Below are 16,809 nucleotides of genomic sequence, written 5' to 3'. Positions count from 1 at the left end.
TCCTACAAACAACTATATCATATAGGAAGAAAGCAGTAAGCACCGTGGTAGTCCAATAAACCTCTCCAAGCTGTAACTGTAGATAAATCCTTTATTGAACACGAACAACACAATAAGGTAAACGAAACACTGATAAATCAATAAATATAAAAATAAATATAAATACATCGTTTAATATATATCATAAACTATATCATATATTACTAGACACCAATTTAGCCAACTGTAACAACATCTTATCATTTGACAATCCCTGCAATTCCACTCAAGGAACTATATATTTACACAACAGCAATGCTTGCTCCTATACAGAACTTAACCTAAGAATCTTTATTTCATCTGCTCATATCTTAGTTTTCCTACAGAATAAAACCCATAACTTATCACTGTAACTGCTTAACCTTTGTTTTGTTTTTTCTGTAACCCACAAATGACTGAAATTTTAAACTGCTGTAATCTTTTTGTTACCATTGTTTAAAGATTTGTCTCTAATCTACAAATGATTGAAATTGTAAACTAATGTAATCTTTTTGTAATCTTTGTTTTGGAGCTTTTCTCCCCAGGACTCCATTGAAAATGGGTTCTCTTTGGCCCAATGGACTATCCTGGTAAACCAACTGCAAATAAATAAAAATAAAATAAATAAAATCCTACCCCTTCTGGTAGAGACTCTAGGGCACTGGATAGATGGGGTAAGGAGGTTTACACTTCTGCAACCTTGGCCATTAGGGCTTTAAACTTCCAGTTTCATATGTTAAAGTATCAACAACATGTTATTGGATTGCTTAAACAGAAAATGATGTTGATTCCTGACTGTGCTGAAAACAAAGAATTACAGGATTTCATGCATTCTGCTGAACAGGTTGGAAAACATACTTTGCAATGTGGATTTGATTCATTAGAGGCCTCTTGCAGAGCTGCTGTTAGATGCTCCCTTAAATCAGGACCGCCTGTTTGGCAGCAAAGCTGAGGAAGTTCTTAAGATGGAAGATAAAGATAAATTTATGCAAACTGTTTAAGATTTCTTACAAGTTCAGCCTCTAAGCATTGGTCCTTTCCAGCCCTTCTCAAGCCAAACCCAGACACAGCAGAAACCCCAGGTTTCAGTCCCAGGGGATGCACAAGACTAAGTAGTGGGGGGGTTCCCGCATTCAAATCTGGGAATAGTAAGACTCCACCCTATGGAAAATTGTCTCAATGACTTGCTTTTAAAACTTCCAAGCAGTTCCCAACTGAATGCTCCTTTAGGCAGAAAGATTGGTCTGCAGGCAAAAAACTGGGAACTCATTACCCAGGGCAAATGGGTTTTAAATAGTGTCCCAAGGATACAGATTTCCCTTCCACACGTTACCTACACCAAGGGGGTGGCCAGATCTACCCCCCAAATCAGTGGGCAGAGGCCCAAAAATAAGTACTCTCCCTCTTAAGCATGGGGGCTATTCATTTGGTACCAGAAGAGGAAAAGGGACAAGGTTTCTATTCGAGACATTTCCTGGTACCCAGAAAAGACCATTCTTGGCATCCTATCCTGGACCTTTCTACTCTAAACACCTTTCTGGTGATTCCAAAATTCAAGATGCTGACTCTTCACCAGCTGCTTCCTATGCTAGGTAAAGATGCCTGGTTGGCAACACTAGACTTAAAAGAAGCATACCTGCACATCCCTATCGGGGAGTCTTGCGGAAGATACCTGTGCTTCAAAACAGGCTACATGCACCATCAGTTCTCCGCACTGCCCTTTGGCTTATCTACTGTACCCAGGGTATTCACAACGTGCCTAGCTCCAGTCATTGCATTTTGCAGGCAAAGAAATATTCAAATATACCCATACCTGGAAGATTGTCTGATTCAGGCAGAAAGCTAGGACATACTTTTGAATCATCTGCCTTTTGTTCAAAGGGTGCTGACTTGTCTGGGGTATACCATAAATGAAAATAAATCAGACCTGGTACCCTGTCAACCAATTATATTCCTGGGAACAAGCTTGAATACAACTTCCCAGATGGCTTTCCTCATGCCAGAGAAACGGATTAATTTGACAACCTAATTCAAACAAGCAGCCACAAAAAGCCAACTATATCTGCAAGGCAAATACTGCAAGCCTTGGGGTTCATGGCCTCCTGCATTCTTCTAATTCCATATGCAAGGCTGCATATGAGGAAACTACAATGGTATCTCAAAAGCCTATGGTGCCAACATTCTCAAGATCTAGAAGCAATGATTCCTATCATACCTTGCCTACGCCTAGAGGCCTGCCACCAAAACAAGGGACTACCATTCACACTACCGCATGCCGCCCAAACCTTAACAGACGCATCAGACTATGCATGAGTGGGGCTTACCTGGCAGGGAAGTGCATTCAGGGCAAATGGAAACCAAGTCAAATTCACCTGCACATAAATCAAAAAGAAATGTTAGCTGTGCAGAATGCTGACAGCCTTCAAGGACCACATTCTTCCAGGGCAACTAATGGTAAAGATGGACAGCACCACTGTCTTGTGGTACATAAACAAGCAGGGGGGTACACATTCTTACCCCCTCTGCAGACTAGCCATGGCATTGTGGAACACAGCCTTGAGCTACCAAGTGAATCTACAAGCTCATTTCCTGCCAGGAAAACTAAGTACACTGGCAGACGGACTAAGCAGAAACCTCATGGACCCACACGAGTGGAAACTGGAACCAAGGATTTTCAACATGTTGACAAGCAAATGGGGGAGCCCAGATATAGACCTGTTTGCCTCCCCCCAGAACCATCAATTGGACATATTTTGCACAAGGATTCCCCACAAGCTAGCTTGGAAAGTGGATGCTCTGTCCTTCAGCTGGAAAAACCTATCAGGTTATGCCTTTCCTCCTCTGCCTCCGCTCTCCAGAGTACTACTAAAGATCAAACAGGACAAGCCAAGAACAATTTTAATTGCTCTAGACTGGCCACGCCAACACTGGGTACCCCCTCTTGCGCAGTGTGTCACACTTGGCCTCATGCACCTGCCTCAGACTCCTTCCCTGTTGTCTCAGTAGGAGAACCAGATTCTGCACCCTTAGCTGCAAATCCTGAACCTAACAGCCTGGCTAATTACCTAATCTCTCCTTTACCATCCCTCAGTAAATCCATGATGGATATCATTTTAGAAGCAAGGAGGCGTAGTACTAGAAAATCTTATGCTGCAAAATGGAAAAGATTCTGTGCCTGGAACCAATCTCAAGGGATGAGCGCAGCAGCGCCCAATTTACCTCAGATTCTACAAAACTTGACTGAGATGCTTCATAAGGGCTTGTCCTTTTCCTCCATTAAAATCCATACCTCAGCCATTTCAGCTCATTATAACACAGAACCTCCCCTCTTCTCTCCTCCACAGCTCAAGCAGTTCCTCAGAGGGGCCAAAAATTTGAGACCACCCAGGAGAGCTCCAACCCAAGCCTGGGACCTTAACTTTGTCTTGGAGAAACTCACTCTACCTCCTTTTGAGCCAGCTGCTACTGCAGACTTAATTTCTTTCTTGGAAAACAGCTTTCCTTTTAGCAATCACTTTAACTAGAAGGGTATTTGAATTACAATACCTTATGGCAGTGGAGCCTTTCATAGTCTTTCATGCGGACAGGGTGTCCCTCAGAACCAATCCCTCCTTCATGCCCAAGGTGGTATCCAGTGTAGCTCCTAATCAGTCCATTCATTTGCCAACCTTCTTTCCTAACCCACAGAACAAAGAGGAACGGATACTGCACTCCTTAGATGTGCACAGATAACTTAGATTCTACTTGGACAGGACTTAAACCTCAAAGAAAATCTGAACAACTGCTGGTTGCATTTGCTGCAGGGACAGAGGGGAAAGCTATTTCAAAGCAAACTATTTCAAAATGAATAGGCGACTGCATTCATTTCTGCTATAAGCATCACAGAAAACCTATCCCACAAGGCATCAGACCCCATTCAACCAGGGCTGCATCTTACCTCTACAGCCTTTCTCAGAGGCGTCCCTACCAGGGACATCCTAGAAGCTGCTAGCTGGAGTTCTGTAATACTTTCATCAAGCATCATCATTTGCCAATTTTTTTCTAAATCCAGAGCTGGCTTTGCCACTACAGTCTTGCAGTGTCTTATAGCTGGTCCTAATTCTATTTAAATTCTTCCTCCCAACCTTAGCTTTGGGAATCTACCCAAATGTAATGACTGCAACAGTGAAACACGAAAAACATAGTACAGTTGTGTACACTTACCATAATTGTAGATGTTCAAGTGTAGTCACTGTTGCAGTCCTGGTTACCCTCCTTCCAGCCCTCTTTCTTCTTTTGGTTATACATCTACTTTCCCTTACTATGCTCAAAAGCTTTTTGCGTGTATTTGCTTTTTTGTTGGAGGTATATCTTTGTATTTATAGATTTAATTGCTTCCCATTAGAGGGGCATCTGACATCTGGGGCAAGAAAATGTAATGGCGTCGGCTGCATGTTTTATATCCCCGATGACCTGACGTCATGGAAGAAGGGACAGCAACCGACGCAGGACCCAAGACACTGTTAATCAGGCCGACTGAGGGCTACTGCAAGCAGATAACCCAAATGTAATGACTGCAACAGTGAATACACTCAACATCTACATTTATGGTAAGTGTACACAACTTTCCTTTCCTTCTGGTATTGGTATTTACTTTTTACTGGTGGTATTTTCCCCATCATATCCTAGCTCCCTCTTTGGGGGCTCCTGACATTTGGGTCAAGAAAAACTGATGTAATGGTGTCAGCTGCCTGTTTTATACCCCTGGCAACCTCACGTCAAGGAAGAAGCGACAGCATCCGACGCAGAAATACTATGTCTCTGGTATTCGGGCCGACTGGAGGCTACCTGCAGGCAGATAACCCAAGTGTGATGACTGCAGCAGTGAATACACTCTAACATCTACATTTGTGGAAAGTGTACACAACTCTACTTTCTACCTTCAGGAAATGGCTAGGGGCAGTTATTACATACTTCTTAACAGACTGGATTTACACACACAAGACCAGGAGTGTTTGATATATCCCTAACCTAAATAACTGCAACTGACTGCCTAGATGATGGGATGTTTACCTTTTTCTGAGGATGTGCAGCAGGTATTAATGGGAGCAAGAAGTCATGCCACTAGAAAATCGTATGTCTGCAAGTAGAAATAGTTTTCTAATTGGTGCCAGCAACAGAATCCGTATCCATTCAGGGCTAGCATTTCTATGGGTTTACATTTTGTACGAGTTACTATCCTATGGCCTGTTAACTCCTCCATCAAGGTTAATTTTTTCAGACATTTCAACATGTCTGCCCATGGGTCCCCCTCTTTCATTGCAGTCTTATGTGAAAATGTTTTTGAAGGGGGTGTGCACAAGAAGCCAACAGGTACTTTCTCCTTGGGATCTTAGTGTTATGCCAGAAGAAATACCTCTTGCTCCATTTGAACCAGCTCATCAGGCTGACTTGAGGTTCTAACATGGAAAATAGTCATACTTATTTCTATGAACTATGCAAGGAGAGCATCTGAGCTGCTGTTATGGTAGGGTCACCCTTATCTCATTTTTCGCAATGTGTTTTTTATAGAATTGGTCATTCTTTTATGGTATCTAAGTTTACTTAAGCCAAGCTATCTATCTCCATGTCTTCTTTCCAGAGCCTAAATGAGGGAGAGAAGAATACTTCATGTAGTGGATGTCAGACAGCTCTGTTACTATATTCACAAAGCAAATTTCCAAATGTTTGTCTCATGCTGATGTATACAGCTGCAGTCATAACAGATGGGTTCTCCTGCCGTCAGGCGGGTCCTCGGTCGGCCAAATTCCAAAGTCTAGGTCCGGCGTCAGTTGTCGTCGCTTCTTCCCTGACGTCAGTGCGACAGGGGTATAAAAGAACCAGCCAACGCCATTTTCTTCTGTTTTTCTTGTCGCGCGGTGCCCGAAGCAGAAGCAGTTCGCAAGTGCCGGTCGGCCAGCTCCTGAGATTACGAATATTTTTCAACCGAAGACTTCTAGAAAGCTAAGTACCCCGTTGGGGAAACTTTTCTTGCCTCATACCGATGTCAGACAAAGTTAATAATTGCATTTCATGTGGGAAGCAAATACCGCATAAGGATTTCCATTCCCTCTGTATACCTTGCTTAGGCCCAGACCACGACGTCTCGGCCTGTCGTTTTTGTGCTACATTCAACAGACGCACTAAGCGTCGGGCGGAGTTTGCCCAACACTATTTTGGCAAAAAGTTTTAACTACAACATGTCGTCGGATACTCAGACTCCAATTTTGAGTAAACGACGTAAAGATAAGGACCGATCGGCCCACACCCCGACTACAGATACCGAAGTCACTCTTGGCGGGGAAACTCAGAGTTCAGACAGGCCTGCCACCTCTCAAGGTGTCTTCAGGCCGCCGCCTTCTTTTTCTATTAAGGTTTACACTAAATCTAAAGCAGCCATGCATTCTAAAAGACAAGCTCCACAGGGCCCCTGTCAAGGCCCCATGCCTAAAAAGCAGATGCTCAAAATGGCTGAGGATTTGATTACTCTTATCAGGGGTTCTCAACCCCCCCCCCCCCCCGGACAAAAGGCCCAGAGTGGAGGAAGAATACCTTTCCTCGGACCAGGCCTCCATTACTTCAGAGCATTCTGAGGACCAGGAACATTCTTACTCCCCTTTCGAAGATTCTGATGCAGAGGAGTCCATTCCCTCTGTCTCCCCCCCTTGAGGATTACTCTTTTGGGGAAACCTTGCATACCTTGAGGGAACACTTCCACTGGGAAGGCCAAGAGTACTCAGACTCAAAGAAAAGGCTCAGGGATTTCCTCTTGCTCCCTCAGCACAGTTCTCTGGCTATACCTCCTGTCTTAGACATATTAGATGATGTGTATTCAGAGGCCAGCCTTAACCCAGATTCTTTACCTCCAGCTCCAGTCAAGCCTGACCGGTATTACCGGGTGCCTGATTCACACCAATTCCTATACAAAAGCCATGCGGCTGACCCAGAAACTATTTCACAGGGTCCCAAGGGAATTAAGGCCTCCACTGCCAAAAATCCATTACCTCCAGAGAGAGATTCCAGAGCTTTAGAAAGGTGGGGGGAAAAAAGGTATACACCTCGGCCACTTTAACCATGAGGGCATTAAACTGTCAGTTCCATATGTTAAAGTATCAACAGTTTTTGTTCTCAGTTGAAAAGCAAAATGTCACAACCTGAACAGCCAGACTTGAAGGAGTTGCAGGATTTGTTGCATAGTGCAGAGCAAGTGGGGAAACATACCTTGCAATGTGGTTTTGATGCTTTAGAGGCCTCTTGTAGAGCTGCTGTTACAGGATCAGTCATACGTATACATGCTTGGCTCAAAGAGCAAACCTTACCTGACCATGTCGAAGCTAAATTACTAGATGCACCTCTTCAAAAAGATGTATTGTTTGGTGTTAAAGCTGAGGAGGTATTAAAGAAAATGGAGGAAAAGGCAAAATCAATGCAAACAGTGAAAGATTTCCTACAGGTACAACCCACGCTTTCAGTAGAAATTGGCCTTCAAAAAATTGGTCCTTTCCAGCCACAGACAGACCTCAAAGAGGTAGATACAGGCGCCCGAGAGGTAGAGGGCAATCTCAAGGATCATTTAGAGGCAGACAATGGCAAACACCTACACCAAGAGGCGGTGAGGATAGTTCACAGCCATTCAGAAAGCAGACCCAATGACTTTCCCCTTTGCATGCCAAGCAAGGCTCAAATGGCAGCACCTTTAGGTGGAAAACTGGCATTATTTTCAAAAAATTGGCATATTGTCACAAAAGACAAATGGATCCTGGACATTAGACAGAGGCTACAGATTCCACTTTCACACCCTTCCAAAAATGAGAGGCATGCCAAACCTGCCACACAATCAAAGGGCAGAGGCACAAAAACAAATTTCAGATCTCATGGACATGAAAGCTATTCAAGAGGTACCTGCACAAGAGCAGGGTCAAGGTTTTTATTCCAGACTATTCCTAGTACCAAGGAAGGGCAAAGATTGGAGACCTATTTTGGACCTATCCATCCTAAACACATATTTACTCGTACCAAAGTTCAAGATGCTCACATTACAGCAGCTTCTTCCCATGCTGGGCAAGGAGTCTTGGCTGGTGACATTGGACCTCAAGGAGGCATACCTGCATGTCCCAATCAGACAAGATTGCAGAAGATACCTCAGATTTCTTGCAGGTTCATCCCATTATCAATTCTCTGCATTGCCCTTTGGCTTATCTGCTGCGCCCAGAGTGTTCACAAAATGCTTGGCATCAGTAATTGCCTTCTGCAGACTTCAAGGGATACAAATATACCCATATCTGGACGACTGCCTGATCCAAGCGGACAGCAAGCACACTCTTCTGAAACACCTGGCGTTTGTAATAATGTTGTTGAAATCTCTGGGATACACAGTCAACAAAAAGAAGTCAAGACTAATACCCTCTCAAACAATAATTTTCCTGGGTGCCAGCTTGGATACAAACACCCAGATGGCCTACCTCACGCCAGAGAAACAAGGGCAATTAACTCAATACTTCAGAAAACTGGCAACCTTCACCAGGCTGACTGCAAGGAAAATCCTGTAGGCTCTGGGATTCATGGCATCTTGCATCCTGCTAATCCCATGTGCAAAGCTGCATATGAGGAAACTTCAATGGTACCAAAAAAACTTATGGTCTCAACACAGCCACAGTTTGGAAACAATCATACCACTGATTCCATGTCTTCAAAAGGAATTTCTGTGGTGGGCTCAAGCATGCCAAAGAAACATAGATCTCCCATTCTGCAAGCCTCAAACAAATCAAGTAATCACAACAGACGCCTCGGACTACGCCTGGGGGGGGGGGGGGCGCACATGACAGATCGGTGCATTCAGGGCAAATGGTCACAAAAAGAAAAGCACTTACACATCAATCAGAAGGAAATGCTAGCAGTAATAAATGCTATTATGGCTTTCAAAGACCTACTGCATCCAGGGCAGCTATTGATAAGAACAGACAACACCACAGTGATGTGGTACATAAACAGTCAGGGAGGAACTTATTCATATCCCCTGTGCAGACTAGCCATGTCCCTTTGGAACACGGCTCTGGAATTGCAAATCCAACTTCAAGCACAATTCCTGCCAGGGAAGGAAAACACACTGGCAGACAACCTGAGTAGAAATATGACAGATCCACACGAATGGAAGTTGCATCCTCAAGTTTTTACAATGATAATTCAAGCCTGGGGAAGGCCAGACATAGATCTCTTTGCCACCCACAGAAATTACCAATTGACAAAGTTCTGCTCAAAGACCTTTCATCCATAGGCCTGGAAAGTGGACGCACTCTCTCTCAGTTGGACAACAATGACGGTTTATGCCTTTCCACCTCTTTCACTGCTGGCCAAATTTCTAGTAAAAGCCAGAGCAGACAGACCAAAGATGATTCTCATTGCTCCAGACTGGCCAAGACAACACTGGTACCCATTCCTGAGGAGCTTGACTCATTCCCCACCATGGATCCTGCCTCTAATGCCTCTTCTACTGACTCAGCAGAACTTCAAAACTTTTCACAGTCAGCTGAAAACACTCAATCTAGCCGCATGGAGAATTCCTTAAATTCACAGCAGACCCTACTCTCCATGGAGGTGCAGGATGTCATTTTTGAGGCCAGAAGGCCTTCTACTAGAAAAGCCTACTCTGCAAAATGGAAACGGTTTTGTGTCTGGAATCAGAAAAAGGGACAGAATCCTGGAATACTGAATTTACCTCAAATACTACAGTACCTAGCCGAGCTGCTAAGCAGTGGACTTTCATTCTCCTCCATCAAAATCCATGCCTCAGCCATTTCTGCAGAGTACAACACTGATCCTCCTTTATTCTCTCACCCTCTCTTAAGACAGTTCCTCAGAGGGGCTAAGAATATAACACCCCCAAGGAAGCAACCAGTACCGGCTTGGGACCTCAATTTCATTCTAGAAAAACTAACCCTGCCTCCTTTTGAGCCAGCTGCTTCAACAGATCTGCAATGTTTGTCATGGAAAACAGCCTTCCTTCTAGCTATCACCTCAGCACGCAGGGTTTCAGAACTACAAGCCCTCATGGCTGTGCAGCCTTTCATCATTTTCCATCAGGACAGAGTTTCCTTATGAACCAATCCTTCATTTATGCCAAAGGTAGTATCCAGGGTAACCTTGAATCAGGCTATCCACTTACCTACGTTTTACCCTAATCCACAAAACAAAGGGGAGAGGCTACTACATTCCTTGGACATTCACAGACAGCTCCGTTATTATTTGGACAGAACAAAGCCTTTCAGAAAATCAGAGCAACTCTGTGTCCTATGCTACAGGTGCTCAAGGGGGAAGCCTATTTCCAAACAGACAATCTCAAAATGGAGAACCCACTGCATACGCTTTTGTTACTCTCTTCATGGTAAAACTGTACCTACAGGCATCAGATCTCACTCCACAAGGGCCACAGCCACCTCTGCTGCCTTCCTCAGGGGGGTTCCTACCAAAGATATTTTGGAAGCAGCCACTTCTGTACATACTTTCTCCAAGTACTATCACCTACCATTATACTCCAAAACTAGAGCGGGCTTTGCCACTGCAGTCTTGCAGGGCATCCTGGCTCCACCTAGTTCCACTTAGTGCCTACCACTCCTTTATTAGCTTTGGGATTCTACCCATCTGTTATGACTGCAGCTGTATGCACGATGAACATAGTACAGTTTTGTACCTACCATAAATGTAGATGTTCGAGTGCTAATACAGCTGCAATTCAGGTTTCCCTCCCTCCTTCCCCTCTTGGGGACAGGCCTTATGGCTAACACCTCCTCATACAACCTCATCGGGGTATTCTTTTATGGTGTATTTGCTTGCAACTACTGTTTTTTGATTATATTGCATTTGCTTTAATGGTGTCGGCTGGTTCTTTTATACCCCTGTTGCACTGACGTCAGGGAAGAAGCGACTACAACCGACGCCGGACCTAGACTTTGGAATTCGGCCGACCGAGGACCTGCCTGACGGCAGGAGAACCCATCTGTTATGACTGCAGCTGTATTAGCACTCTAACATCTATATTTATGGTAGGTACAAAACTGTACTTTACTTTTTATTACTTCCACCACAACAAAAAGAATTCTAGGCAAGGTTAAGGCTCATTGTAAAAGAGCTGTGCTACTGCCATTCTTCAGGGACTCTGGTTCCTCACCTTCCCCCTCCCAGCTTTATCTAGGCTTCGATACTCTAGCCATACAGCTAAGGCTACTGCAGCAGTGATCAAGTGAAAAACATGGTACAGTTGTGCAAGTAAACTTACCATAACAGTAGATGTTTGATCACTGCTGTAGTAGCTGCTCCCTCCATCACCCTTTTTTATTTTTTGTTGTGCCAGGGTGTACATTTATTTTTGTTTTCCTGGCATTGCCCTCGTCAGGGCTTTAGGCTCCCTATATCTACTGGCATGAAAGCTCTGTAGGGCTTCGCAGCTAAACCTTACTTTTTGTTAGCTTAGCTCGAGCTGACTAATGGTTTATGGCAGAAAATACCCCATATAGCTTGTGCTACTGCATTAGTTATCATTTGAACATAGGTTCATGGGTAGGTACTAGGCTGTTTGCCCTATGTGCCTATATAAGCCTAGTCAAAAAGGTATCCTGGCTTTTGCCACCCAAGAAAATTATTTTCCTGTGCCCCTGTCAAGCAGAGCCACAGAGGTGATAAACAGCACTGTCCAAGGCCAAGAATACAGCTTCTGTGGGACCTGACAACATCCCTGGCTGTGCTCTGCATGAACTACAGAGTGAACTGGCACCTCACCTATGTGCCCTGTTCAATAACATCTACTGCTGTGGTACGTTTACTTGTACAACTCTGTTATGAGGTGTACCAGCCTCTGCAACATTCCTCCAGGGAGAGTTTCTTATGGACATTTGTGATGCATTATGCCTGATTTATGGCATACATATTCACTAGGCATTGCAAAGTAGATTGTATTTCCAAAGCATGAGGGTTCTTTGCTTACACTATCCATGGAATGTTTGCTAGGGGCTTCACCCAGATTTTCAGATTCATAGTTTGTGTTCTAACCAAAATTTATGGATGATATGTAGTATATTTATGGATGATATGTAGTATATTTTTGTTAGGCAACCACTGTAATATCGAATAAGAGTTTTATTCCCGTCTCCACAATGTTCTTCCCTTTTCCTCCTCCAATTTTAGATCAGTCTGTTATTTTTGTGATGCAGCCTTAATGGCACCGTCTGTCATAAAAACTGTACAGCCAGACAGTTTAATTTTTTTTCTGAGTTAAAACCACTATTTGAAAAAAATATATATTGATTTGTTCTCATTGTATTAGCTGCATGTCATATTTGCATGAGGTACGTTTCTGTAGTCAGAGACTGTATTCCTAGAGGAAGCTTTTTAGTGGAAGAAACCAGCCCCCCTCCATTAAAAAGTTTGTAACCAAAATGTAAAGACTTAAATTGGTAACCATTTGAAATGTCAGGACCCAAAACAGAGACTGGGTGAAAAACAGACTTAAATGTAGTACGTCCAAGATTGCTGTTTTTCAGATATTCCTTTTTCTCAGACATATGGCTATCTCGGAGTTGCATACAAGTTCAGTGGGTTGCCCCCCCACACACACACACGCAATGGAGAGTGCAGGGGTCTTGCCTCCCTACAAAAAAGGAGTTTAAAGGAGAAGAGCAGTGTTCATGATTTGCTCTACTCCTCTAGTTTTTTTCTTTGGCTTGTCGGCACACAGCATTTCAGGTTTCAACCTTTCAAAAGGCAGCCCTTAAATTAGGAAGACTGGAATGGATTCAGCCATCTAATGTTATGGTCGGTCAGTACCTTCTATAGCTGTACTGTCTAAAGACAACTGTCCTTATAAAAGATCTCTGCTTCAAGATGCGTTACCACCATAGAAGCTTCTGTGTATAGTAAAAGATTTGATGTGTCTGAAATGCCAGATACAGTTGAAATATAGTTGAATTAGACCATAATCAAAACAGCTTTTAAAGATCTTTTTCAGTAATCTGTAGCATAGCTAATGTTATTAGAGTAGCTGTAAGCCCCACTTTTCTTTCCTGGACATCCTTGATTACATATGTTCTTTAGCAGCAGCAAAATTATGGTGCAAAGTCACCTGCTGTTGTACATAGTGGGTGTCTTCTAGTGAAATGGTATAAAAAGGTGTACATTACAGTACATCTTTTGAGGTGTCCTGTGTTCTATGGTCTGCATCTCAGCTATACTTTAAAATCCTGAGGATCATCTCCAGAAGGATATCATTCATTGTCTTTCATCTGTCTCACTGTAATATTATTAAATTGCATTATTTTTGTTAATCTTTTTGTTTTGTAAACTTGGAACATTATTCCTTTATTACAGAGTGCTGTGGAATTATTTTTCTGTATTCATCCCAAGGTATTACACCAGATAGGTTGCATGACCCAGAATTACTGTGCATTTGGTACTGTACATAATATGATTGATGTGCGTGATACACTGATATTGCAAACTACTGCATTTTTTGCATGGGATCTGCTGTTTGCATCTGTCTGACCAGGTTTTTATGGTCTGTTGAAAAGTTTTTAATGGCCTGAAATTAAGGGCAAGTTTGTCTGTTGCTTAGTTCCATGAAAAAGTTAGCTACTTTAACTGGTCAATGCACACTATCAATTATGTAGTCTTTCCACTATGTTATGTGAACTGTATTTATATATAATTGAAAGATAACGTTTCCAGTTGTATTGGATACGTCACCCTGTCAGTCGATGCAGAAAAAAAAATCTTCCAATCTGTGCTGTATATTACAAGTCCCAGGAATAAACTTATTGTTTTAAAACAGTCCATTTTTGTTTAGAAGTTTCAGAGCACCAATAAATACCTCATTCCTAATAATCGTGCATTTTTAGTGTACTGTTATTGCAGTGATTTATGCTGTTAGTGAGATGAGAAACATGCTTATGTTTGATATTCTCTTAGCACGGACATTCACAATTCTTTCTTGTGTTTCTAGGTCTCATCAGATGTACTACATGTTTGGCTTTCTGTTTTTGGTGTTCATTATCTTAGTCATCACATGCTCAGAGGCTACTATACTGCTGTGCTATTTCCATTTGTGTGCAGAGGTGAGTAATGGTCTTTAAGCACTGCTTTGTTTTTATGACCTGTATAATTTTTTTGATCACCAGTTTTGAATAAAAGAAGACAAAAATGTGCAGATGAAAAGAATAAAACAGAGTAACGATGCATTGTCTGTTTCTGTTTTTCATATCTTTAACAGAGCCTTTGAGAGGTTACTCATACTCCAGCTTTCTCTTGACTGTTAACTAGCTGTATTCATTTTTTCCACAAGTCGTGTACAACCAGATTTAATCACACTGCTCAACAGTTTATGCCTCCCATCTTCTGGTTGCTAAAGGTACTGTTTATTGCCATTCTTTTTTCTCTCCTACCTTCCACAGCTGACCATCATGTCCCTTTTCTATTTCACAAGTTCTTCCAGACTTGCCTTAACTTCTCCCAGGCTCATCCTGACTCACAGAGGGGGGCCATTGAGGAGGTCATGGATGTTGGTGCAAAATACTTATGCTGCTGATTAGTGTTCTCTAACCCTCACCACCCCATAGCAGTCTTACAAGGTCCACAGTGACTGCCTTTGAGAGCAGCATGCTGGCTTCTGCTCTTGGGCAACCTCCTGACCAAGTGGTATACTGCTTGCAGCATGAAGCTTGCTAGGCTCTTAATACTGCTGTTATGGCAAGCCTGGGCAGCCTTCATCCCCCAAGATGAGTGAGACAATATTGGCTGCTCGCTGCCTTACCCAGTTCTTCCAGTGCCTGTGTCGCTAGTTGAACATGGATCAGCTGAGGGATGGTCAGGACTTTATCTCTGTGCCATGGGGCTGGGTTGTCATTCCCCCCCCACCACCACCTCTCATTTTTCACTTGGTCTAGTGAACCTGCCTCAGCCTTCCCCATGCTCAACCCAACTCGCATCCGGAGCCACCAGATAATTGCCAATCTGATATTAATCTTCTTTCCATTCATCACTGATGTGGTTCGGTTCCGAGACCTCGGAACAAGGTTTGCCTAATACCAAGCTCACACCAGCCAAAAACTCTCGAGCTAAGCTTCTACCCACAATGCCCTTCTCCCTGTTACCTCAGATCTTGTTTGCCATGTAGCCGTAAAGTCACGTTTCAGCTGAGCTCTCAGCTAAATGGAAACTTTGTGATATTTTGTAGAAAAAATGGTCTATTTTCTTGTCGTTTGTGACTTTCATCCATTGATCTTTACATTTACAGTTAGGTTTCCATCTTTTTCACTTCTACTACTACTACCCGTTTGGTAATCTTTTAAGTACCATTGGTGGTACAGCCTTCTCTCTTTACCCTTGTGTTATTCCTGGTATACAATCGCTGGTATTTCTTCTCTCCTTCCCCTTTTCTGTCTAGCTGTGTGTTTTTGACTCTGGATAGATACTGTATGTATTTAGATAGATTTGGACTTTGAGAGTAGAATTTATTTTTCTTCTGAAGATTTTTATTGTTGTGTTTAACTTTTTCTTGTCTGAAAAGAAGGGTACATTGGGCTTCAAGCATTGTACTTCTTGTAATGGTAAACTTCAAAATAGTGACTCTCACGATAATTGTCTATTGCTTGGGGGTGCCCCCCTGTGTGATTTGTCAAAGTTTCAGCCAGCACACACTGAACAAACACAAGAATAAGTTAATACTGAAGGCCTACTTAAGTCGCCCTTTTCAGAGGCCCTTTCTTCGATGGAGATTTCAACCCCTCCTAGGAAGGATAAGAAAAGGTCCCATTCGGTTCCCTCTTCACCCTCGGGTGACCAGAGTAGGTCTGTGAAACCTTAAGTGCAAAAACTTTCTTCTGAGCGTAAATCTGCCTCGTCAGCACTGACTTCGTCTGCTCTAGGTACTACAACTGTTTCTACATTGGCGCCAGCTTAGGCTCCAAAATTGTGTCCAGCACCGACTGTAGACCTCTCCTGGCCTACTACGACTTCAGCATCGGGTGCCTCTTTGGCACAGTGCATGCCTTCGATGCCTATCTCTGCAATGACGATTGAACCTCTCATATCTGTTCAGAGTGCCCCTTCGGCACCGAGCTGTTTTACGACTCCGACAAGAATGCATTTGACCCCACTGCTTCCTGTCTCCAAACTTGAGACATCAGTGCCGATAAATTCCACACCACAGACCCGATACTCTCCAGCCATAGACCCGTTTCTAGGTCAAGTGTATAACCCGTTTCTAGATCGACCTGACTCTCCGTCAGGAGTATCCACTGGATCCACCAGGAGCCTTTCAGAACTTGATGTGGTGCGTCTTGTGGACCAGCTGTTGGCAGTCAGGGGGATACCCATGCTTTCAAGGACCCATCCTCCTGCAGGACTTTGGTTGACTTCTCCATGGACTCCATCCTATTCTCCTCCTTTGAGCATTCCAGTTCCAAAGCCTCCTGCTCAGATGTCCTTTTAGGAGTCCCCCATCTTGGCGCCTGTAGTGGATGTCACTGTAGCTCCGGGACCATTCCTTTGGTCCTCTGTTCCTGCTGAACCAGTCCTTCCTCAACCTCATGATTCGGCTGCAGGCTCTTCAGTTCGGGGCTCGGTTCCAAGTCTCTCTTCGGTTCCGTCCTCGGTGCCGGGAGTTTTGTCTGCACCAATCCTGCTTTTGAAGCTCCATATTCGGGAGCGGGTTTGGCGGAGTGGGGTGTGACCCCGCTTTCGAGGTTGCCCTTCTCTGTTCCAGGCTCCCATCCCTTTTTGGGCGGACCT

At 43.6% G+C, this 16,809-nt stretch overlaps 1 protein-coding gene across 1 annotated transcript in view; it reads left to right on the top strand.

The window, feature by feature from the left end:
* The window catches only part of TM9SF2 (transmembrane 9 superfamily member 2), a 1,342,976-nt gene that overhangs the window by 788,998 nt on the left and 537,169 nt on the right, over window positions 1–16,809 (top strand). Inside the window, exon 15 of the mRNA XM_044071229.1 lies at window positions 14,024–14,135. Within this exon, the coding sequence (XP_043927164.1) occupies window positions 14,024–14,135 (112 nt within the window). The remainder of the gene's footprint in view (window positions 1–14,023; window positions 14,136–16,809) is intronic.

The sequence above is a fragment of the Protopterus annectens genome, chromosome 5.part0 (genome assembly GCF_019279795.1).
Source record: "Protopterus annectens isolate FY-2018-M chromosome 5.part0, PAN1.0, whole genome shotgun sequence".
Taxonomy (NCBI): domain Eukaryota; kingdom Metazoa; phylum Chordata; order Ceratodontiformes; family Protopteridae; genus Protopterus; species Protopterus annectens.
This window is presented reverse-complemented; position numbering and strand designations above follow the sequence as displayed.